Genomic DNA, 23,354 nt, shown 5'->3' with positions numbered 1-23,354 from the left:
ACGCAATTTGGTAGCTCTGGTAATTGGGAATGAAATGATCATTTGAGAGTTGATGTGACATGGGCCAGGCCAAGGGGTCTTCTGTAATGTGTACCATCAGTATTACGTCTGAGTGGTCTTGTTGACTCTGAGTAACAGATGGCCCTCTAGATGTCAAATTCCTGAGGGAATCCTCTTAGTGGAATTATGATTCTAACATTTTTGCTGTTAGATCTGCTTTCCTTTAGAAGGATTATTTAAGTTTAATATAATTGCAGTTTATAGATGGACCCCATTGTCATAAAATATATAAATAGGTCTTATTCATAAACCTTCCAATTTGTAACATTATATGTTTCAGGCTTGGTAATGTTATTTTCCCTTTGTTTCCTTCCTCCATTTAGGTGGACATAATCCACGTTTGTAATCCAAGAGAGTAGACAGACTAATCTAGAGTTAAGGGAGTCATTCAAAAGCCGGCTATTTAACATAATGTAATTGGCTTACATAGAGCAAAGTCCCAGCAAGTCATTTTCTTTGTACATTTGTTGGCATTTCTTCATGCATAAAAAATATGGGTTAAACAGTTAGTTCAATACAGCCTGCATATGTTATGTTTGTCACTGGTTGGCCTATCTAATTTGGGAGATTGATAACATAATGTATGCACACTTATTCAAGTAGCAATAGCCTACATGCCTATTTAATAACACTTTAGCGAAGTGGAATATTTGATTATCCATTGCATGTAAATCCTTATTTCAATAAGTATGTAGTCCGATCCAAGAATGCATTAGTTGTTAATAATTGGCAGCCTGTTACATGTTTTATATTTTGAAGTAGCCTATTTTAACCCTTTAACCTCAAATAAGTCACATATTTGCTGTCAATGAGTCTGGTAAATCAGTGCCGTTTTCTTTGAAGAGGTCTGAATAATTGTTAAAATGTGAAAAGGGACTGCCGTGAATTAAATTAAAAAAAAATCCAATTAGTGTTCAGACAGGCACCTGCACAAAACTGTACTGACACACGGGTCATTTTTACAAATTTAATAGTCCCACTGTACTGAATATTCAATGCAAGTTGCCAACTTTTTTATACATGTTACTGCGGCCATTGAATCACCACCTAATTTGTACAGTTTTCATTTACCAGCTTTTTAAAATAAAAATAAAAACAGTCTTTGGATTCAAAACACTGCCCTCAGCGAAGGATAACTAGATTAACATTTCTTTTGGAAAAGGGAATAAAACAGTGAGAATATAAAAATAAGACACTTTATGCATGAAAGCAATATGTGGCCACAAGAACCGATTGTTCCTAAAATAATTGCAATGAGATGTGTATAAGAATCAGCAATCCTGGGCTAATTTCTAGAGAATAGAATTTAATTGGTTTTCGGACAGAAATGTAACCACCAAAAAAATGCATCTCTTAAAATAGACCAGTAAAATGACATGCTGTTACAGTGTACACAAGTAATATTTTACTTTTAACTAAAAGGGGCCGTACTTCACCATGTTGGAACCAGAAATGTTTGCACTTCAAAATAAAAATCACTCACGAAAACCTCCAGACATGACATGAAACAAAACATTAAATAAATAAATCCTCCAGAGTGCGGCTCTGATCTGTAGTTGTATCTTAGAAAACGTTTAATGTAAATTTTGTGCACATAAAACACATACAAACAGCGCATACATAAAATAGAAAGTATAAATGTCTAGTTTTCACATCGGCCTACACCAGTACACATCGTTGTGGGTATTTTAAAGTAAAAGCGCCGTGTGGCCCAATCGACAGGGCCGTTTGAAAACAAGTCGAGCTGATGGTTTGCTTCTAGAGCGTCGTTCTCTAACCGTTTCTCATATAACGGAGGACGGGGGGTTATATTTGTCGAGGTGATAACAGTGGGTGTTTGTTTTTCGATTGACGAGATTAAGCGTCTCGTTTGAAACGGTATAGTCACTCATAAGGAGTCCAGAGAGTGTTCTTTGTGCAAGACTAATGGCGCTAAATGTTTGTTTGGTGTATAACCAATCAGTAGGCCTAACCCCCTCGGTTGGAACGGAGGTATTCGAGATCTGTCTTTTGATAAACCCAAGGAAAGAATAGGAAAAAAAATAAACACATTGTGTGCCTCTGCTCGGACACACTAAGTAACGTTGATATGTGCAGCCTTTACCTAAAATCTAAAATTGATTTACCAAAGGGGGTTGGCAAGTAGTATAGAAAATCATCACAGCTATACCAGCTTATCCTTAGCCATCAATCGCTCTCTTTCTCTCTCCATCTCTCTCTCTCTGTCATAATTCTGTCACATCAAAGTATGCTGTTAAATATGGCATGTAAAAGTATATATAAATGATATCAATGGAAACAACGTCAGATAACATACCAAGTATTCATATTATACAGCAATGCATTTTCAAAATGATAGGATTTAGACGACCTAAAAAGGAATGTAATCCCCAACACGAACCACTAGAGGTCAGAAAACATCCATGCTGTGATGTTCAGTCCCACACTTGAAATATTTTAAAAGCAGTTTTCTGAATTGTAAATCTGTTATTTTTTCACCTTTGTTCAACCTACCGTCCATCGACAACTTTGTTATCATATAAAAGAAAAACACTGATATTCTATGATGAAAATTCCCCCTTTTTCCCTTCTCTTTCAAGTTCATTTCATTTTTCCCTCGACTATGATATCATATAGCAGCATTATTGGCTAACTTCACCGTTTCCCAAAATCAGAAAAATTAAGAGTTAGTTACATTCTTGATATCCTTTTTCTGAACTCCACAGTATAAATGACACGTTTCTTTTTTTTAAATCTAAACACAGTTGAATGTGCACAGTGATCCCCAACACTTCACTGAATAACCGTTGCAATCTCGACACCATTGTTGTTTCAGGAAAAAAGGAAATAAATCAATGATTCCCCATTTAGCGTAGGAAAAGTGATTATTCATGCAGTCGGTCGAGACTTCTGAATCCCAACGGGTTGGAGCTGGAGTTCTATCTCTCTATTTTTCTTTAAGGTGTCCAAAGTTTTCGCACTTGAATGAGTGTGTGTTTTGTTTTTGAGTCGTACTTCATCTCCCTTTTATCCACTCTCAAGTCAGTTCTGTTTGTAGTTACCGTCACTGCTCAATAAAAAAACAAACAAGAAAAACGTTTTCTTTCCTCCGACAAACTCATCGGGGTTTGGCGAATCTATCCCGACACCTCGGCAACGGTTTATCATTGTTTCGTACACTCACGTCACTCACGTCGCTCCGATGTCTCAGGAAACCTCATCTTCTGGTTGCCGAGCGACCCTTACCTCCCCACCTTTGGCCCCGTCTCCATTCATTGTCTCGCTCTGTCTTTCCCCTCACACCTCCCCTTCCTGCTCTCCCATTGGCTCAGGCGATAGTCCCCGCCCCCTCAGTCTTTGGGTAGACACTCCTCCTCGGTGATGCCTTGGGCCTTGAGCTCCTCCAGGACGTTGTCAAGGTGACCGGGGTCCGGGTAGCCGTGGCCCGTCAGGTTGGAGCCGAACTCTGTCTTGTGGTGGACCTCGTTCCAGATGACCGTGTCCGACTCGCCCGTAGTGCTGGACGTCCCCACGGAGAAGATCAGCCGGCGATCCCAGGCAACCAGCAGCAGCCTCAGGACCTGGGGGGGGGAGAGGGAGGGAGGGAGGGAGGGGGAGAGAGAGAGAGAGAGAGGAGGACAGGACAGGACAGGACAGGACAGGACAGGACAGGACAGGACAGGACAGGACAGGACAGGACGGGAGAGGGAGAGAGAGAGAGAGAGAGAGAGAGAGAAGGGGGGATGAGAGAGCGAGGGCCAGTATTAGATTGGCATCATACATTTTACATTCTTGAATATTTTCACATTTGATGATTTACTTTGGCTTGGCATACATTAAAACCATATTTAAATCACTTGAATAATATGTGTATGTAGGACCCTTTAACACATACAGATATCACTACATACAAATATGATAGCAGTTCTAAACAAAAATCTACGTGAATATTTTCCCCTTGGTTAATTGTCATCTGCTTCTGCACCTTATGCCGATAAAGTTATTTCTAATTGAAACAGAAAGAGCAGGAGAGCGAGAGCAGGGAGGTCTGCCCGCGCCCCAGACGGCGGAGCGCCTTGCGCCGTCCTTCACCTTGCGCCCCTTCTCGCTGTCCGGCAGGTAGCAGTGGCGGGGGAACCCGCGCGCCGTGAAGGGCTTTCCCGGGTTGGGGTGCTCCGGGCCCTGCCGTGCAACAACAACAAACAGGGTTGAGCCATCACGCACCTCCAGCACCAGCAGAACACGCCTCCACTCAGTCACCACAACACAACACGGCGACGCTGCCGCGGCCCGGGATCAACACTGAACCGCGTCTGGGGGGGAGGGGGGGGGCACGTCTAGGGGGGCGCGTCTAGCGGGGGTGTATCTGGGGGCGTATGTCTAGGGCGAGCGTATCTAGGGGTATGTGTGTCTAGGGTGTGTGTCTGTCTAGGGGGGGGCGTGTCTAGTGGTGCGTGTGTGTCTAGGGGTGTTTGTGTCTAGGGGGGCGTGTCTAGGGGTGTTTGTGTCTAGGGGGGCGTGTCTAGGGGGTGTTTGTGTCTAGGGGGGCGTGTCTAGGGGTGTGTCTGTCTAGGGGGGGGCGTGTCTAAGGGGGCGTATCTAGGGGTATGTGTGTCTGGGGGGGGGGGTGTATAGGGGTATGTGTGTCTAGGGGGGGCGTATCTAGGGTGTGTGTGTGTGTCTAGGGGGGGGGCATATCTAGGGTATGTGTGTCTAGGTTGTGTGTGTGTCTAGGGGGGCGTGTCTAGGGGTGTGTCTGTCCAGGGGGGGCGTGTCTAGGGGGGCCGCATCCAGCGGTGTGCGCCTAGCCCACCTGGATGCCAGGGGGGATGTTGTAGATGATGCGGACGGTCTTGCAGTCGGGGTGTCCGGGCAGCGAGTGGGGGATGACGTGGTACTCCATCTTGCCGGGCGGCTGGTTCCCGGTCTTCACGCCGTAGATGGTCTTGCAGGTGGGGCACTGCAGGCTGCCGTCCTTGTTGCCGTTGTTGTACATGGCCACCAGGCACTGCAGGTGGTACTGGTGGCCGCACTGAGCCAGCCGGCCCACCGACTCGGCCCGCGAGATGCCCCCCACGCCGGGGCCCTTGTAGCCCGAGGGCCCGGCGAGGGCCTCCATACAGATGGTGCAGTCCTGAGAGGGAGAGGGAGAGGGAGAGGGAGAGAGAGAGAGAGAGAGAGAGAGAGAGAGAGGGAGAGGGAGAGGGAGAGAGAGAGAGAGAGAGAGAGAGAGAAGAAGTGTGAGAGACAGAGATAGATAAACAGAAACAGATAGACACACACACAAACAAGATGGATGGAGGGAGGGAGGGGGGGAGAGAGAGAGATGGATGGATGGAGGGAGGGAGGGGGAGAGAGAGAGAGAGAGAGAGAGAGAGAGAGAGAGAGAGAGAGAGAGAGAGAGAGAGAGAGAGAGAGAGAGAGAGAGAGAGAGAGAGAGAGAGAGAGAGAGAGAGAGAGAGAGAGAGAGAGAGAGAGAGAGAGAGAGAGAGAGAGAGAGAGAGAGAGAGAGAGAGAGAGAACAGAGAAAAAGAGAGAGAACGAGAGAAACATTCAAGATGAATCAATTCCCCAAATACCAGTAGCAGGTGTTGTTCCATTCACAGCAGTGGGAGTAGTATGGCAATGTTAACAATATCCATGGCACTCATCAAAAAGATCACAAAGACATCAGAAAAGGACGTCATCGGCGGCTCGGGTCCTCACCTCCTCGGGGGGGTTGCGGACCTTCTGCAGGTACCTCTTCACCACCTCCTCGGGGGTCTTGCCTAGAAGTCAAAACAGACGGTAAAGTGTCTAGGACTGACCATGATTATGTCTTGTCCTGTTAAGACTGGACCGTACCATTCAAAAGGGGGGGTGGAGGGGGTTTCTACCTACCTTTGCGGGCCTGTTTCTTGGTGGTCTTGCGGCAGCAGTGGCCAAGCCCCGGCACGGGTTTGATGTCACTCTTGCTGACTGGAGGAGGGTGGAGCACCAGCTTGGGGGGGCGGGTCAAGCAGACAGGAAGTCCTGCCGCACTCATCAGGATACCTGTAATACCTAGGCACAGCCAGCAGGGGGAGAGGGGCGAGTGTTGGAATGCAGCTCTCAAAACTCCACATCCTGGAAATAATTTGTCGACCGTATTTGGTAAGATCCGGGGACGCGCTAGACCTTAGCACTCGACCTAACCTCACTGATACTAATCGCTCAGACAAAGGAGAGCAGTGTCGGATGTGAGGACGGCCCGCCAGCCAGGTTATCTTCTTCAAGAAGAAAAGAAAAAATGAAACTCTATGCATACAAGTTAACATTCACGCTTGTGTTAGCTTAAAGTTAAACTTTGAAAGGAAAATAGTGCATTGTCAAGAAGTCAGTGCCATTCTGGTTTCATTTTTTTGCAAGACTTTCCCGACTCTAGTCACGTAAAGACAGGTTTGGTCGAATTCTTCTCACCTGCCAGTGCTGGATGAACAGGGCTGGACCCGTTCAGGTTCTTCACCGGTACCGTCGGAACCCTGGCGGGAGAAATAAACAAATACAAACATTCAGAAAAAAACAAAACGTTTTTTAAAGCTGCAGTACATGTCAGAACAGAAGTCCCCCATGCAGACGTCAACAACAACAACAACAACAACAACAATAACAACAACGACGACAGGTCGATGACCCGCCTCGTCAACAGACGGCTGCGGGCTAGCGCGTGGCCCTCACGGTGTTAGCAGGTTAAGGAGCTTTTCGCTGAGTCATGCGGCGCTAACACATCCACGAGTCGCGCGGCTACGTTGCCAAGTAAGGCTACAGTCTGTGAGGCACCGGACCCTAAGGAACGCTGTGGTCGGGGTGTTAAACACAGGCGCGAGTGTGGCATGTTTCTCGCAGTGGTGCGTTTTATCTTTGTTAGCATATTTGAGTGGTACACTTTTATTTATTATTTTAACTGTATTGTGAACTGCTTTTTGAGTGGGATTTCCCTACAGAGGTGAAGACCGGCTTTATCGGCTGACGAGACTATAAACGTGGATTTCCATGCCTTTGTGTCTTTAAGTGAGTAACTACTAATAAAAAAATCTGTCATACAGCCAAAAGCCAGTGTCAATATACGTGTGATGTTTAAATGAAAGAAAACACACACGCCAGCTTAATAACAGCTTGGTTGCAGCTTGCTGTGTACTCACGTACACACACATACACACACAAACAAGTGTGTGTGTGTATGTGTGTAAATAACACATTAGAAATTGTAATTCTGAAACCTTTTTGTGCCATTTATTTTCCATGTTTGTCACCATAATATTGACATCACATTATCTACCCATCACTCAATTAAATACAATGCGGCCCAAATGTGAAACCACAAATCTAGAACAACACAATTACTTTACAAATACTCACGCTCTGCCTGTTTGAATAATAGTCATCTTTCTCTAACGCAAAATCAGGATCCTACTCCAGAGCCAATTTGGAAGGGCTCCTGTGTTGATATCCGTACTCCCACTTGTTCTCCCGCTTAGTTTACCTCTGAGATGGGTGAGTAATACTGTCTCTACGTCTATCTCTCCCTCTCTCTCCCCTGTCTGTCTCTCTCACTCTCTTTCCTGCTCTCCCTTTCGTTTTGACTCTCTTTGTTCCTCTCTCTGTCTCCCTCTCTCTCTGTCGCTTTCTCCCACTCTCTCTCGTTCTCTCTCTGTCTGTCGCTCTCTTTGTCCCTCTCTCCCGCTCTGTCTCTCCCTCTGTCTCTCTCCCTCTCTCATGTGGGAGCGTCTGAGCCTAGCCTCCACCTTTTATAGGGCTTATCCACCTGTTTCCATCTGTTGGAAGACTCCTGCCCCGGAAGTCTCCCCCCTTCATACGTCATTGAGGGTGGAGATTACCCCGTCACTCACTGCGTCACCACGACGACGCGCTACCATACGCAGAATTAAGCGCATCCGGCATCACAGGAGTGTGATATACATAATGTTAGCGTTGGGCGTCGAACGTCTACAAGAGGTCTTTATCACAGAGGTGCAACAGCAGGTGCATCTCATGACGTTATGATGGGCACGTTACCTAGGGTTAGGGTTAGAAAGCCACACCCGTGTTACCCTCTATGATAAAGGTCTATTACAACCTGTGATGCCTACAGTATTCATGACAGTGTTGGTCAGTGCTGTCCAACTCATGCACAAACGCAGACACATAGATAGAACATAGATTATCTCAAATTAGATTATTTTTATTATATTTACTGTACAGAATACCTCTATTTATTGTTTTTGCAAAATTTTAAATGTTCAAATACTACAGATTTTTTATTCTATATAGGGCTAATTGTTTTAATTGTTATTAAATTTCTTATTTTTATTCTATTTGTCACCACATTTTTTAATATTTAATATTTGAACGTTACACAATCTTTAATAGCACTGCCCCTTCTCATTTCACTGCATTTCCAACATGCATACATGTACGTGACCAATACAACTCTTGAGTCACTACCGTCACGCAAAATGTATCAGTTTAACCCAACCGCAAGCGGCTGTCATCCACCTCCAACACGCAGAGGACGACGGCCCAGTGGTGGTTCGGAGGTGACACTCTTTAATCAAGGCCAACATTTAAAGGGCCAGCGCGGGTGTGGGAGGAGTCTGTAGTGAGTCACGCCACGGATTTCACCTCCGAGAGGATTGCCAACGCGGATGACGTCAGGCCAGAGAGAGAGAGAGAGAGGGAGAGAGAGAGGGAGAGAGGGAGGGGGGAGAGAGAGAGAGAGGGAGGGGTTTCCTCTGTGTGATTAGGGAGGAGACGGAAGCGCTGAAGTCAGCGAACGGCGCCACGATATAGAGCGTCTATATTTAGGACGCTCACCTGACCCAGTGTCGACGACATGCTCGTTAATGACACCTTGGTGCTTAGTGACGCAAACAGTGTTTCATTCACCTGGCGGATACCACCTCAGGGCTCTCACGACTTCACGCCTCCGGGGCCGTGAGGTTGGGAGAACAACAGCTTAAGGTCGCCCGTGTGTTGAGCTATGTGTTGATTAATTGCGCGGTGCCTCAAGTGGGACAACACCTTTTGTGTTTTTTTCCATTCAGTGTTTTGTGTCCTTGTGTCCGAATGGATGGTGAATAATTATGGCGAGTTCTGCCCAGGTTCTCTCTCCCACTCGGAGACACAAGACTCACGACTCACAGGTGCGGATAACAACCAATATTAGAAAGAATACAATCAATATTGGAGCAACTGCAAAAGTATATTTATAATATAATAGAAATATATAATTGCATCATATATAAAAAGTGCTGCGCGAACAAGTTTCTACAACGCAACAAGGACACAGAGTGAAGAGTTCAGCGACTTAATTGGATGGCGATGATGAAGACTGTCGATGATGATGTTGATGATGACGATAATGATGATGAGGGCTAGTTCACACTCTGATTAGCAGAAGACCCCTCTGCTAATCTTCCCACTAATCTGGTGTGTGTGATCCACAGCACACACGCAGGCTGAATCATGGAGGATTACGTACAGGGAGTGACCATTTGTGTTGACACTATTCTCCACAACTTAATGACCCACGCGGACAATGTCAACAATGGTTCAGTAGTGTTTCAGCAGTAATGGTCTGAGTTGTATTGTATATCGTCTTCGAATGGTACTGTATAGTTGTGATAGAAGTCCACTTATCAGGATCAGTTTGATAGTCAATTATGATGGAAGATATGCCCTTAAAGTAACAAAACAAAAAAAGTGTGATAAAAATATAATGACCCGCAACTAGAATGTCCACAATAAGATTAAATTCATAAGCATATCCTGATCGTTTATTAGCCTTTGGCCGCCAGTCGAATTGCAAACTGTGATTAGTGGGGAACCTCACCGTTCATTTTTTATTTCCAAGGGGCGTCACCAACGGGCGCAGAACAAAATGACTCTGGACGCAATCGGATAACCAACCAACCAATAGCGACGAAACGGATGACGCAGCCCCGATCGACGAAAAAAGTCTTTCGACATCAGCGGCAGCCAGGTTGTTGTTGTAAACACCTCCACGGTGCTCCTCTACACGGTCATCATGTTTATCACGCCTCATGTTAGATCAACGGCTGTGATTGGTCGGTCGGTCCATCTAATAGTACCGGGCAGGAATCTTTTCCTTCGCATTTTTATGCTTTATTAAAGAGCGAGATAGAGGGGAGGACATGCAGCAAATGACCAGGGACGGGAGTCGAACCCGGGTCGCTGTGTTCAGGACCGAGCCTATATGTGACGGGCTCTGCCCGGTGAGCCACCGGGGAACCCCCCCCCCCAAGGGAATCCTTCTCTATGTGAGGGGAGCCAGACCTTATCTAAACCAAATGAAACATGACCTCGTGAGATTCTTCTGGTTCCCAGGCTCGCTCTTAACATAATGGAGTAGAATCCTCCATGATTATTGTGACAAACGGTTTTTCCATATCGCCGTACCCAGTCAACGTGGGTATAAAAAAAATTAAATATGATATTTTGAGGAGCTTAAGGGGGGGCGGGGGGGGGGGGAGGGCGTAGGAGGGTGAAGAAAGGGAAGGTGTTCGGAGAATAGGTGGCAGAAACAACACAAGAGTTTTCCGGGCTAATCAAGCAGCATTACAGTCCATCTGGATCATTGGAGGATGGGTCCGAACAAGCCTGAAGCATATGCTGCTCATTTAAACACGTGTAAGTACGCGCACAACCTCACACACACACACACACACACACACACACAAATAAACATCTATGTAATTACATGCACACATGGAAACAGAGAAACTGCACACAGAGATGAAAGCGCAACACAATCCTGAGCCTAACACATTATCTGATGTTGAAGAAGCACTCAAAGGCCTGACTTGTTCTTGTTCCGCTGACACAATACATCTGAGTGGGCGTGGAAACGGGAGCCACAGCAGGTGGGCTCAGCAAAGGCCACTCTCGCCGCCGGAGTTAATCTCAGGAGGTTACAGTCACTTGGAAATGGCTTGGTGGACCATCTGCTCCGTTTCACTAGGATGCTAGCAACTAAGTCAAACTGTTGAAACCCCCTAAAAAAAACGAATGAAGATTTACATTTACATTGCGGGCATTTAGCAGATGCTTTTATCCAAAGCGACTTAAAGTACATTTCTACACGAAGGAGAAACATTATATCTCTGTCGGTACAGTAAGGATGTTCATAGAACCAAGTGCCAAGCACCAATGATTGCTAGGTTAACGATATTAGAAACCGTGTTGAAGTCTGAACATGTGTAATCGTTGAGTAAGAGGGATACAGCTGTTGATTTCTGCAGGCACCCGCACAATGACGACACAATGTTTAGTTACTCGACTCTGGGATTCATTTGCTTTGGAAACGCTGGTGACCTTCAGATGAGAAGGAAAATAACATCTGCCTGCCAGTCAGGATGTCTTTAAAATGTCAAAAAGAAAGAAGTTTAAAATGGCAAAAATAAAGAAATTTCGCTCTGAAGCCAAATGAGAACGTGCATTGTCACTTTTCATTTATCCAGCATTTTATGTCAATTTTTAATGCTTATCCAATTAAAAAGAGTTTCAAATCTTTGGTTCAGAATTTATTTATGCATTGGGTTCTGATTATGTTTAAAATATGGATTCAATTCGTACATAAAGTTTGTGTGAGCAAGTAAATAAATATGGGGACTTTTGCCGCTCCCTGTGATATACATTATTAATATCTATGGCAAGTATAGTCAGAGAAAACCATCCATAATCAAAACATGGCACCATCATATCAATAACATTTCAAGCCTGAAATACTAATTGCCATCTGGCATGCATTTTTAATTGTTGAAATTTGTTGCCGTGCCGACTAGGAGTTTCTCTGCTGCTACGTGCCACAAACGTTCCAGACTGGGATAGTTCATGGTGGTTTGAATACCCTGCACTACTAGTTACACCCAAAACCCGATATCCAGACTTCTGGACCAAAAATGGACCAAAGGAAAGAGTTAACCCCCCATAAGACGCACCCAGAGAAACGCTGTGGTCACTCCTGGGTGAATACTAAAACCCGCGGTGGCAACCAGAATCAATCCTTCTCCTAACTCACTCCTGAATGACTTATTTCCGGCTCCATTTAGGCGGCTGTAATTTAATCTCAGTGTTAAATAGCGGTAAAGTGGACTGAAACTGAGTGCGTGCGTGAGCGTGTGCGTGTTTTGAGCGGCACGGCTTTAGCACAGGGCAGCACAACACTAGCATACGGTCGCTCACCCTCTGGTCTGCTGAAACACACTCGTGCTAATGACCCTGGGAAGCGTCGTTAGGAAGGAGCTGAATGGAACCGTTTCGGGGTCGTACTGCTTCGCGTTTCCGTATGTAGATAATACACTATGATTCACGGCGGGAGGTGGAGACGCGTCTGTTAAAGAGGTGTTTTTGTTTGTATTTATAGAAGGTGTTGTTTTGGGGGAGAACGCGGCGCGGAACTAGAAGTAGCTTCTATTCAGAGGAAATCAGGTAAGGTGAATAGGCTACAGTGAATGAGAAAACCGGTCGTATACCTCTTCTGAAATAAAGTCACCGGTCCTTTAGAGAAGAGTCACACTGCAATTTCTGTGGCCCATCTCAAAGTATTCGTGCCTATAAAATATAAATAATATAACGACAGATATAAATCTATAGATATAGATATAGGGCCTATATAACTATTTGTACGTGAAAACGACTTTGTGCCTTTGAAGAACAGCTCTCCTTGACGACCACCACGTTGGGGGACACCGTGCTCGGGCGAGTTGGCTCCAGACCGAAGAAGGATGACAGACTATAGAAGTCACTGTGTGAATGCCTTCTGATGAAAAAATGTGGATGTTGACGACTGTTACATGGTTTCAGACAGCGTCAGAAGCAACAGCAACCCCACATTTATACGACTAATAGAGTAAAAGAAAAGCAGTCCATGTATCAATCATCCTATTTCATCCCCCAACGAAATGGTCCTCTCTTAAGAGGACAACACCGGTCCGGGTTATCAAACCATGGTTACCGTCTCTATGGGCTTCACCTAAACCAGCGGTACAAAGACATGTTTGACAAATCCCTTTGGTATTTGTTTTGCTGAAAAAAAAAATCATTTTTCCACAATTTGGTTTGATCAACCGGACTGGTATCGTCTTTTTAGACTGTGGAATATAAAAAAAAGAAATTGTGTCTAGACGACCACAGGACCTTACATGATTCGAGGCTAGGAGCTAGGCTAGGGTAACTAACGAGCCAACTAACGCGCTCACTAGCTCTACCCGTCCACGAGCCGTGGCTGATGCGACCTTCTGTTAATCTCGTTCTCATCCCCTTGCTAAAACAACAATATGTCTGCCCATGTTGTTGTTCGACGCTACGTGGTAGCGTGAAGACGTTTGTCTTTATGCTCTACTTCACAAATTACCTTCCGTCGTTTAAACAAGGCATTCAGAGCCATGTGAATGAGGCTCATGGCCCGAGCGGCTGCGTGGAAAGTGGATGTGCGCGCACAAACACACGCACAAAAACACCTTTCTGAATCGCAATAACCCAAACTTACACGGTAGCACACACACATGTCCCCTCAAGACACTAACACACAAAACACACACACACAGCTAAACTCTCCGTTCCTGTCTCCAAATGTTTCCACAAAGGAGAAGCAGGATTCTGGGTTCATAATGGTTGCCACAGTTACCAACACACACACACACAGTTCCCAGGCTTTTCTCACTTCTGTCATCCTTGATTTGTTTTTGGTGTGTGTGTGTGTGCGTGCGTGCGTGCGTGCGTGCGTGCGTGCGTGCGTGCGTGCGTGCGTGCGTGCGTGTGTGGGGTTTAGGAGTGGGGGGGGCAGACTTAGGACAGGGATAGGAGAACAAGCAGAAAAAGCAATGTGCAGCGCTCAGTTCCACCTGACACTCGTCCCCCCCCCCCCCCCCCCCCCCCCCCTCCACCCCCACCACCACCACCTTCCGCTAAAACTAAGACAACGTGTTGCTCGGTGTGTGAACGTTGCCTATTTAAGACCATAGCACACACATCGTATTATCCCACAGAGTCTATTACACTGAATGGACTCTGTCACATAGATTAAAGGCTTATGAATACTAATGAGTGTTGATGTCAGATTTCCTTCTATGATTATGTAGGGCACACAATCCCCTGCACACGCAAGAGGCTCACAACACAAAAGGTGGCAGACAGATTTCCTCACGTGCCCCCCGTCATTACTTTACACGTTCGCATGGAGAGATTCTGTTTCCGGTCAAAATGTAATATGTGCTAATAGCAGCACCACAACATAAGGAAATGCTAAAGTCGAATAGTGTGTTTTAATGTGGTTTTGAGTGTGCACACGATGCGCACACTCGAACACAAATCATCCTCTCTGCAGCTCTATAAAATTAAATAAAATAAAATACGTGAAACGACGAGTCGACATCAAGACAGACACAAATAAGCTGATCCCAGTTTAAATATAACCTAAATACAGAGTACACTTTTTATTCACGAGTATGACAACACCAAAGGAACACTTCTTAGAGGCTCCTCGGTCTGGTATTCGTCTGGACCTCTAAGTGAAGTAGGACACGAGAGCATGTCTTCATGTTCAGTGGGTTACATAACGCGCTCACATTCCCTGGGTGAAGGCACAGAACTTTATGTACTTCAAAAAGCCTGGCATGAAAGAACATGAATAAATGGATGGATGGATGGATGGATGGATGGATGGATGGATGGATGATTGATGACAGAGGGGTGGATAAAGGCTGGACAGACGGACCGATGGATGATTGATGGATGATGACAGATGACAGAGGGGTGGATGAAGTACGGAGAGACGGATGGATGGATGGAAAGATAACCCGTAAACATGCGGAAACTGGACCAGCCTAACGATGACCACATCTGACTTCAACCGTTGCCATGTCAACGCAACATCCGGCTCGGACGTTCCAATAGGTCAGAGGAAACAACAACTTCAAGCGGCATCCCCCCCAAACTCAACCCCCCCCCTCCATACAACGCCGAAACCCAAACAACAACAACAACAACAACAACAGACAAGATGGCGACTCACCCGGAGGCGATGAGGGCCCGGGACTGGGCCATGGCGATGCGCTGCAGGGCGGGTCGGCTGAGCCCCGCCAGGCTGGCCCGGGGGGGCAGGGGGGCCGCGCAGGCCGCCGCCCCCCCCGCCGCGGACGACGCCACCGGGCCCAGGACGCGGGCGGAGGGGGAGGGCGCGCAGCTGGACGCCCCCGTGGAGATGAGGGGCAGCGTCTGCATGGACGCCGCCGTGGTCACGGCCGAGACGCCGGAGGCGTGCGGGGGGGCCAGGGAGGCCGAGAGGGAGATGGAGGGCGGGTGGGAGGGCGGCGGCGGCGGCGGCGGGGGCGGGGGCGGCGGGAGGGGCGGGGGCGGGGGCCGCGTGGAGGAGAGCGAGAGGGCGGCCGTGGCCGAGCCCAGGAAGGAGAGGGAGTGTCCGAAGGGGCCCCCGCCCCCCCCGCCGCCAGCGCCGCCTCCCCCCCCGCCCCCCCCCATGGCCCCGATGATGGATGTCCTGTGCGGGGAGAGCGTGCGCGTCAGTGAGGGGGGCCGGGGCAGGGTCAGGGAGTACGAGCCCCCCTGGAACATGTAGCCGCCCAGCTTGGGGCTGGGGGGCTTGCTGGGCAGCGGCCGGCGCCCCAGCGTGTGGACGGCCGACATGGCGCCCGCCTTGACGCTGAGGACCAGCATGCACTGCTGGCAGGCGCACGGCTGTCCCAGCGAGGTGATGGCCGAGGCCGGCAGCGCGCCGCTCGGGTAGGCGCTCCCGTTGCCGGTGCCCGGGCCCATCCCTCCTCCGCCTCCGCCTCCACCCATCCCCCCGCCCGCCCCGATCCCCATGAGTCCCGCCGAGCCCCCGCCGCCACCGCCGCCGCCGCCGCCACCCCAGGCGGGCTGGGACTTGGGCAGGGGCCCCGACACCAGCGGGTAGGCCAGGTCGGAGCGGCGCTGGATGCGGCGGCAGCGCTGCGTCTGCCCGTTGATCTGGGTCATGCTCTGGAAGTCAATGAGGTAGCAGAAGCCCAGCGGCGCCAGGTCCAGCCAGGGTTGCTGCCGGTCGCGGGCCGCCTGGATGGCGATGCCCACCTCCGTGTCGTAGGCCGTCCAGCTGCCCGCGTCGTTCTCCCACTCCCACTGCCAGCCCTGGCCCGGGGCCGAGGCCGGGTCGTAGAAGCTGCGGCGTACCGGTCGAAGGGTACCTGGGCCCAAAACACACCCACAAAGCAGTTTACCAACCACTGACCAGCGGCGCCAAGACCAGCGGCCATTTTACTACAATCCGGCCCGGAAAACGAATTACTTTTGCGTTGTATGGAAATGTAAAGAAAAATGTAAATAAGGCGTCTTCGTTGTCTGTTGCTGACTAATTTCCAAGTGCGCTTTATTGCTTCTCGCTGCTCTGCGCTCAGTTTACCTTGTTTGTAGCTTGTTGTTTTAATCTTGTTTATCTTATTCGTACCGTGTACGTTATTGCATCCCTACAAAAGCCCTGCTAGGGACGGGAGATGCAAATAAGCATTCGCTACAAAACACTATGATACTAGCACTGGATTCTCTGTTTCTCAAATAAGCCATCATTACAATAAACAAGTCTTCTACCCTTGGTTTGAAAACCCTTGCAGAAAAACACACCCAAAACTAGCCGCAGCCCTGACGAGCATGTTGTTGTAAACGAGTGTCCCCGGATCGACAGATACGAGTGGACGGTGGAGGGGTGAATGGAGTCATTGTTGCCGTTGTTACGGTGACGTCGGAGGCGAGACGATTGGACACAGAGCTGTTTGCCGTGCACAAGCAGATTACAAGTCCTCCCAAATTCAACATGTCTGTGTGTGTTCACTGAGAATTTGGGCAATCGGGTCGGCCCTGGTAACGGAACACTGTGTGCTGGCTTCCCATTGGCTGGTCGGCCTTGATCCGACCTAAAGCCAATGTTTGTCTTCCCAGGGAGTCCAGTGGAACTTTGCGCATTCCCAATCCTCATACCACAAACATGCATGGTGTAAATATTGTTTCTAAACCTAATGGGAATCGACAGCTTAATAAACTGGATGCTTACGCAACCCACGGCGACCACCACCAACGGAGAACCCCACCTTCCTTTGATTGACAACGCAATACAAATAAATCCTTTCAGATTCCCCCTAGAAAGGGATTTCAGCAGACCTGCTGAAAAAGGCTTTTGTCAGGCATTGGCACAAACATCTGATCATCAGCACCATTTTGTTCACCACCCTAAACTTCTGAAATGAAATCCCCCCCCCCCCCCCCCCCAACCATTCCTCTCCTGCTCCACCTCAACCTCCAGCTCCTCCAGATTCCCTTTAGACTAGGGCAGGCCTCCCACCTGCCTCCCCCCTTTGCCTCTCACCCAAGGTTCGGGCTGGAAGTGGTAACTGGAGGCAGCAGAATGAACAAAACTCTTTTGTCAGCTCCAGGGCCGAGGCGGAGGGAGCCACAAGGCCCTCCGAGCCAAAGTTCCACCTCTCTCGATAATTCTCATCTGTTTTGGATTCTGTCTGCCCCCCCCCCCCCCCCAACACACACACGTCGTCGCTATGTGTGTGTCGTATGGTGGCCTCCTTGCATCAGCGGACACATTGTTTTGATTTCGGTTTTTCCCCACTCATAACAACAATAAGCACCGTGTTGCCATGTCGATTCGTGTGTTGTGACGCCAGACACATGTTCACCTGCCTCGAGACCGCTTTTCCTTCTTTCGATTCAGCGTTCATTATGACTTCAAAGAAAAAAAAAGCCCCCGTGGAAACGGTTTAAACAGCCATCGCTTCTCTATGCCATGAGTTTCAGGGCGGACACGACGAAAATACGCGGGTGAAAAAAAGATCGACTTCCAGAGAGCTTCAAACGCACAATGTGTGACACCTGTACACAATGCATCCATGAACGCTCGTCTTCTCGCGGACACAGCCGCTGTGCGTGCAATCGGAGGACGTTTCTAATAACATGCACGATCACGGTACACCCTTTTTTGACACGATACGTAGACAGAATCTGGCCTTTAAAGCAACAACACAAGCCTGTCATGGCTTGGGGGAGCTTCTATCTACGGGCGTGTATAGGGGCTCAATGAAGGCCTTGCAAAACATCTCCTAGCTCATCGCCACATTTAGCAGCACCCCCATATTCCCACATCACTTCCAAACTGCACAGACGCACACAAATAAAAACCTTTCCGGCCAGGAGATGATATTATCCATTATTTTTGTTGTTACCTGTGTCTTGACGGAACTGGTGCATGGAATGCACGTCGATGATGTAGGGCGCTAGGCGCGGGTCCACCTGGCCCAAAACCACACTAGCGGTGCGCGGGTCGCAGCGGATGACCGCCTCGATGTGGTGAGAGACGGCCGGGCTGTAGGGCCGCCAGCGTCCGTGCTCGTTCAGCCATTCCCATACCACCACCGCGGAGGCTAGTAACATTCTACTCCGGCTGCAAGGGGGGGTGGTGATGGGGAGTGGGGGACACACACACACGGAACACAATGACAACACGCCATTTTTGTATCATCCATGTATAAAAACACCATAACGCACGTATCGCACCACCGGGACGCCATTTAAAGAAAGGATACCTTGTCATTTTTTTACGCGCGCCGCCTCTGCATCCATCTTAAGACAGTTTGCCAACCAGATGTGGCTCATATTTTTTTTTCTGTTGTTTTCCAACCTCCCCTACCCCCTCCATCACCCACCCCACCACCACCATCCACCCCCCTTAAGATACGAGCATCACATCGTCGCTTTGACAGTGGCGGTGGCAGTGGCATACAGATAAATAAATATACCTTCCATGTTGGTTTTGAGGTGTGCGCCATTTCCCGGAGAGCTTGGACAGTGGGGCATTATTTTCCACCACCAAACCTCGCAGGTTTATTGCATTTCATTCCCCTATGCAGATAGACGTGACGTCTACTGAAATAATCTCTATGGTACAGTCGAGTCAGGGTGAGGATGAAGAGACGATGCCCGTTTGAACGCTCGTAAGGTGGCGGGTGATGAACGCAGTTTGCTTTGATGGTGAGATCATAGTTTCTGGGCTTTTTTTTTTTTTAATGTGTACACAGTTTGTGTACACCCCTGTTGGATGTCGATTTCATCACTGGAGTGGACGGTGGGAACCATAGTACCGCTACGGCCGTGCACACAGCCTCCAACGAGCTGGTTGACCTCTTTAAGATTAAAATAACCAACATATTTACCAACGTATGGTTCGGGTCGCCGTCGGTCTCTCCGAAGCAAGTGTGTGTGGGGGGGGGGGGGTATTCTGGCCTCTTTATCGATAATCCATCACGATACGTCCAAAACGTCCAGGGATGCTGTGATGCCGTTCTTGAGAGAAGATCCAGTGGCTGTTACATAATTGCTCTGATCATGTCTTATCCCCGTACGCTCGTTGGCCTACATGCTGCCGCGGACGGGAGCGGTGGTGCTGGATGCTCCATGGTGTCTACGTGTGGCCCATTAATGCAGAACCACCCGTGTTGATGAGGAGAGCCACACTGAGATCCAGCACTGGCACGGCTGGCCTATCCAGAGTTGCCAGATTGGGCCAGATTTTCCAATTCCCGATCTGGCAACCCTGCCTTCAGCGCGTCTCGAGTAAAAAAAAGGGAGGAATCTGTCCCAATCTGGCAACACCGGGCCTTTCCAAGAGGAAAGTGGAGCCTGACATTTGTGTGCGTACGGTCGCGACCACGCCCAAAACCCCGTCAAGACCAATAAGAAGCGGGCGCTTTTTTAGTTCCGTGAATATTCGTCCAATGGTGAACTGCTGTTTTTCGGTAACCAGGGTCGGTCGCATAACCCTTTCAAATGTTTGCAATATGTTTTACATATATCTTTCTACTAGTAGCTAATTACTGAACACACATTCACACATGATTGCCTTATTTATTATGTTTTTCAAAAAGTGTTAAAAGAGGTGGAGATGCCGGGGATTGAACCCGGGGCCTCATACATGCGAAGCATGCGCTCTACCACTGAGCTACATCCCCCCATTGGCTACAAATGAGGATAAAATAGTATATGAAGCTAGCTGTTATTATCAACAGCGTTAAGATGTTACACAAGTAGATGCATGTAGATTACATTAGTAACAGATTACTCTAGTCCACTTCCTGGTAGCACGTTGATCATTTGCAGATGTTATGCTAAGCTTTGTATTTCCACAGGACAACTCTTTTAAATGACTCGAAGCACAAAAAACTCCGTAGCAAAGTAATTTATTCACATTTGCATTTACAAAGCGTTACATAACTCGAATTGTAAATAGTCATATTAAACCTTCCTGAAGTGCGTTGGACTTATATGAACACAAGCTGCAAAGTGAGGCATCCGGGCCACAAGGGGGCGCCACTACGCTGCCCGGTGCTGCAGCTATGAGGCTAAACGAGGAAATTGCTCAATAATTTTTATTTTTCAAAATGCATGCGTCAAGCAGAAAGCTCATGTTGACCTACCAGCCTTTAATTGCACCAATACTTCCCTGATTATATTAACAAAAACATCTATGCTGTATTTGCCTTTTGGATGAACATGTTATGAGATATTGGCACATTTTGGGGAGGTCTTTGGTAGGAGGAGGAGATAGGAGGGGGCAGAAGGTCATGAACCCCTGGCTTCACTCGATAGCTGCTTGGAGGAAGTCTGCATGTCTAGGACCTTGACATGTCCCCCCCCCCCCGTCCCCCCCATGGTTGTTTTGTGTCTTACAACACTGTCAGGTCGATGATGGTGCCGTCATCTTTATCGTCCTCCGACCACATGGCCCCCCCGGAGAACTGCTTGAGGTTTATCATCAAGCCGGGCCCCTGCTCCTCTTCCTCATTGCTCCCGGCCTTCTCCTCCACCTCCTCCACCACCACCTCCACCACCTCCACCACCTCCACCTCCTCCTTCCCATCCCACCCTCCCCTCGTCTGCTCCACCACCACGATCAGTTGGGTGTTTTCACAGGCCGGGTTTTTGTCGTTCGGTACATTGGCGCGGCCGTCCGGCACGTCTTCGCCTTTCCTCCCCTCCTCCTCCTCCTCCTCCTCCTCCTCCTCCTCTTCGTCCTCGTCCTCGTCGCTCGCGCTCCCCCGGCTGTCCCCCTCCTGCTCCTCCCCTTCCTCCCCTTCCTCCCCCTCCTCTCCCCACTCCTCCCGCCCCACCCCCGACTCGGAGTCCTCCTCCTCGTCCCGGTCGGCCCAGAGGCGGACCCCCAGGTGGGTCAGGCAGGCGTCGCGCAGGAGCTCCCTCCCGCGGTCCAGGAGCTCCCTCCCGCGGTCCCGCAGACCCCCCTCCCCCAGCACCATGTTGCTGACGGTGTACTCGCCGTCCGTCTGCTTGTTGAGCTTCTTGTAGAGGAAGAGGAGGAGCAAGACGAGGAAGAGGAGGCAGAAGAACAGCAGGAGCACCGTCTTCAAGCTGGTGGTCTCGTCTGTAAATGTCATGGTTGGCGCCTGTAGGAGGGAAATGGGGGGGGGGGGGGGGGGCGACACGTGATTGGAGGGTTTGAGTACCAGGGCGGGTTGAAGTGGGTTTCCGTGGTCACCAGCCCCATCCATCATGGGGTGTGCCGGGCAAATCCCCGAATGGCTTATCACAATAACTATTACAGTTATTGTAGTGAGTACAAGCGCCCCGGATTTGGGTTTGTTAAATCTCGTTAGGATTATCACCCTCAATGCTGCAAACGAGCGTCCAATTAATGTGGAGGCCTCTGGTAGCCAGGGCAAACTGACCCAGTTGAGAGGGGATGCTGTAAGCATCTTGTTGATGGACTGCACTGGCTGTCGTTGTGGAGGAGCCTTACCTCGCCGGGTTGATTCATTGCAGAGCAGGGGAAGAGTGTCTCTAAGAGTGGGTCACTGCAGCAGAGAAGCGTGGCCCTCAGTGGAAGCCCTGCTGATTGTTGCTGTGGTTGAGGTTATGGTGGTAGTTCGTCTCGCTGACTCTTTTTTGCAATGTTTTCCGAAACAGAAAATCCATCGAGGTTCACCTCAATCCACCTCAGAGATTCTGAAAAGGCCGTTTGGCTTTTGATTAGTGAAATAAAATCAGGAGGTAAAGCTGTATTTTTTGTTTTTTGTTGGTGCGTTTTTACTGCATTTCTTCAGAACATCAATTAAAACATATTTTTTTAAAGTGAGAACGTTTCATAACTATTAGAATATTGACCAAATGCCTTTTTCAAAATGGAAATGAAATAGCGAGACATCCAGAAATCCCATCCTACCCCAACCCTCTTCGATGTACTGTACATTACACTTTTAAATGTCAATTTCTCAAGACGTCTAAACTTAACAACAGCTCGCTTCCCATTTGCATTACAAGGTTATTGGCGGCGCTTGCACAGGAAGTGTGTGAGTGTGTGTGGGGTTGATTGTGCACGGCTGAGCACTGCGGTCAACTGGTATGACAGGAAGCCAGCGCGCTTAAATGTGCATCTCACTTCTCAAAGACCTGTCGTTTCCTGCCTTAATGGCTCGAGATCAGATCGGTCTGCCTGGCATTCACGTTAAATTTCAATCCAAAAAGAGAAAGATATTGTATGAGCAGGCAGAGTTTGGAAGTTAGATATTGTTATTTGGTAGATGCCTTCAGTGATCTCTGAAAATTAAGATGCACTCTGGAGTAGTAGCATGTTTAACCTCCAATCAGATTAAATTAAAACCTAATTATTCACTCTAAACAGCCTGGGACAAGTCACACCAGATCTGGGATGACTTGCGATGGTAGGGTGAGGAACCGAGATGTGAATGACTGATGCACTCACATACAAAACACACAAAGTTAACATTCAAAAGATTAAAAAAATAAACTCTTAAACTGTAAAACTGTGTGTGCATGATAGCTCATGATTAAAGTCACTTACCGGTTGTGGTGGTAACACATGTGGAAGAGTCCCAGGGATAAAACTAGTCGATTTGACTATAAGGCATGATGGTGGATATGGGTGTGTGAGTCTAGCTGTGAAAAAATGGTAGAGTGAGAGAACCAATAATGTAAAGCACCGCCAACACAAACACACTCTGTGGTTTTTTTAAGAAAGGGGCGTCATAGCCTGAGGTCGACAACTATGAGTTTGCAAGAGCAAAACTGAAATCTGAATCTGAACTAGTTATGCCTCTTTGCACACAGTTAACGCCCAACAACAGAACTAGCTTTAACCGTGATATATATGGTTGGATGATGATGTAAAACTATATTTTGTAAAACTACAAAAAAAAGTAGTTTTAGATCATGTAAAACTATATAAAAAAATA

General features: G+C 48.2%; 2 protein-coding genes and 1 non-coding gene across 7 annotated transcripts; all 3 read right to left on the bottom strand.

Annotated features, from left to right (window-relative positions):
* Window positions 1-1,013: 1,013 nt before the first annotated feature.
* Window positions 1,014-19,650, bottom strand: dtx4a (deltex 4, E3 ubiquitin ligase a). 4 transcript variants are annotated; one of them, XM_030338080.1, is made up of 9 exons: window positions 19,305-19,650; window positions 18,318-18,535; window positions 15,113-16,286; window positions 6,499-6,560; window positions 5,941-6,102; window positions 5,767-5,828; window positions 4,874-5,194; window positions 4,153-4,242; window positions 1,014-3,641 (listed from the first exon to the last, which is right to left on the bottom strand). In XM_030338080.1, exons 2-9 carry the CDS (start codon window positions 18,523-18,525, stop codon window positions 3,411-3,413), a joined length of 2,310 nt encoding a protein of 769 aa, XP_030193940.1. In that variant the 5' UTR covers window positions 18,526-18,535; window positions 19,305-19,650; the 3' UTR covers window positions 1,014-3,410. The 4 variants fall into 4 exon arrangements, with proteins under 4 accessions (XP_030193940.1, XP_030193941.1, XP_030193938.1 ...); XM_030338081.1 differs by having other exon boundaries at window positions 15,113-16,280; window positions 19,305-19,648; XM_030338078.1 differs by lacking the exon at window positions 19,305-19,650 and adding an exon at window positions 18,678-19,284.
* Window positions 19,651-20,027: 377 nt separating this feature from the next.
* Window positions 20,028-20,099, bottom strand: trnaa-cgc (transfer RNA alanine (anticodon CGC)). The gene has a single exon. It is a non-coding gene; the product is annotated as a tRNA-Ala (tRNA).
* A 212-nt stretch (window positions 20,100-20,311) lies between these two features.
* Window positions 20,312-23,166, bottom strand: si:ch211-119e14.1 (cilia- and flagella-associated protein 251). Of its 2 annotated transcripts, XM_030338258.1 has the most exons (3): window positions 22,964-23,119; window positions 21,902-22,107; window positions 20,312-21,548 (listed from the first exon to the last, which is right to left on the bottom strand). In XM_030338258.1, exons 2-3 carry the CDS (start codon window positions 21,917-21,919, stop codon window positions 20,814-20,816), a joined length of 753 nt encoding a protein of 250 aa, XP_030194118.1. In that variant the 5' UTR covers window positions 21,920-22,107; window positions 22,964-23,119; the 3' UTR covers window positions 20,312-20,813. The 2 variants fall into 2 exon arrangements, with proteins under 2 accessions (XP_030194118.1, XP_030194120.1); XM_030338260.1 differs by lacking the exon at window positions 21,902-22,107 and having other exon boundaries at window positions 22,964-23,166.
* Window positions 23,167-23,354: the final 188 nt, after the last annotated feature.

Source organism: Gadus morhua, chromosome 17 (assembly GCF_902167405.1).
Source record: "Gadus morhua chromosome 17, gadMor3.0, whole genome shotgun sequence".
Taxonomy (NCBI): Eukaryota; Metazoa; Chordata; class Actinopteri; order Gadiformes; family Gadidae; genus Gadus; species Gadus morhua.
Note: the sequence above shows the minus strand (reverse complement) of the source record. Positions and strands in the feature narration are given on the sequence as shown.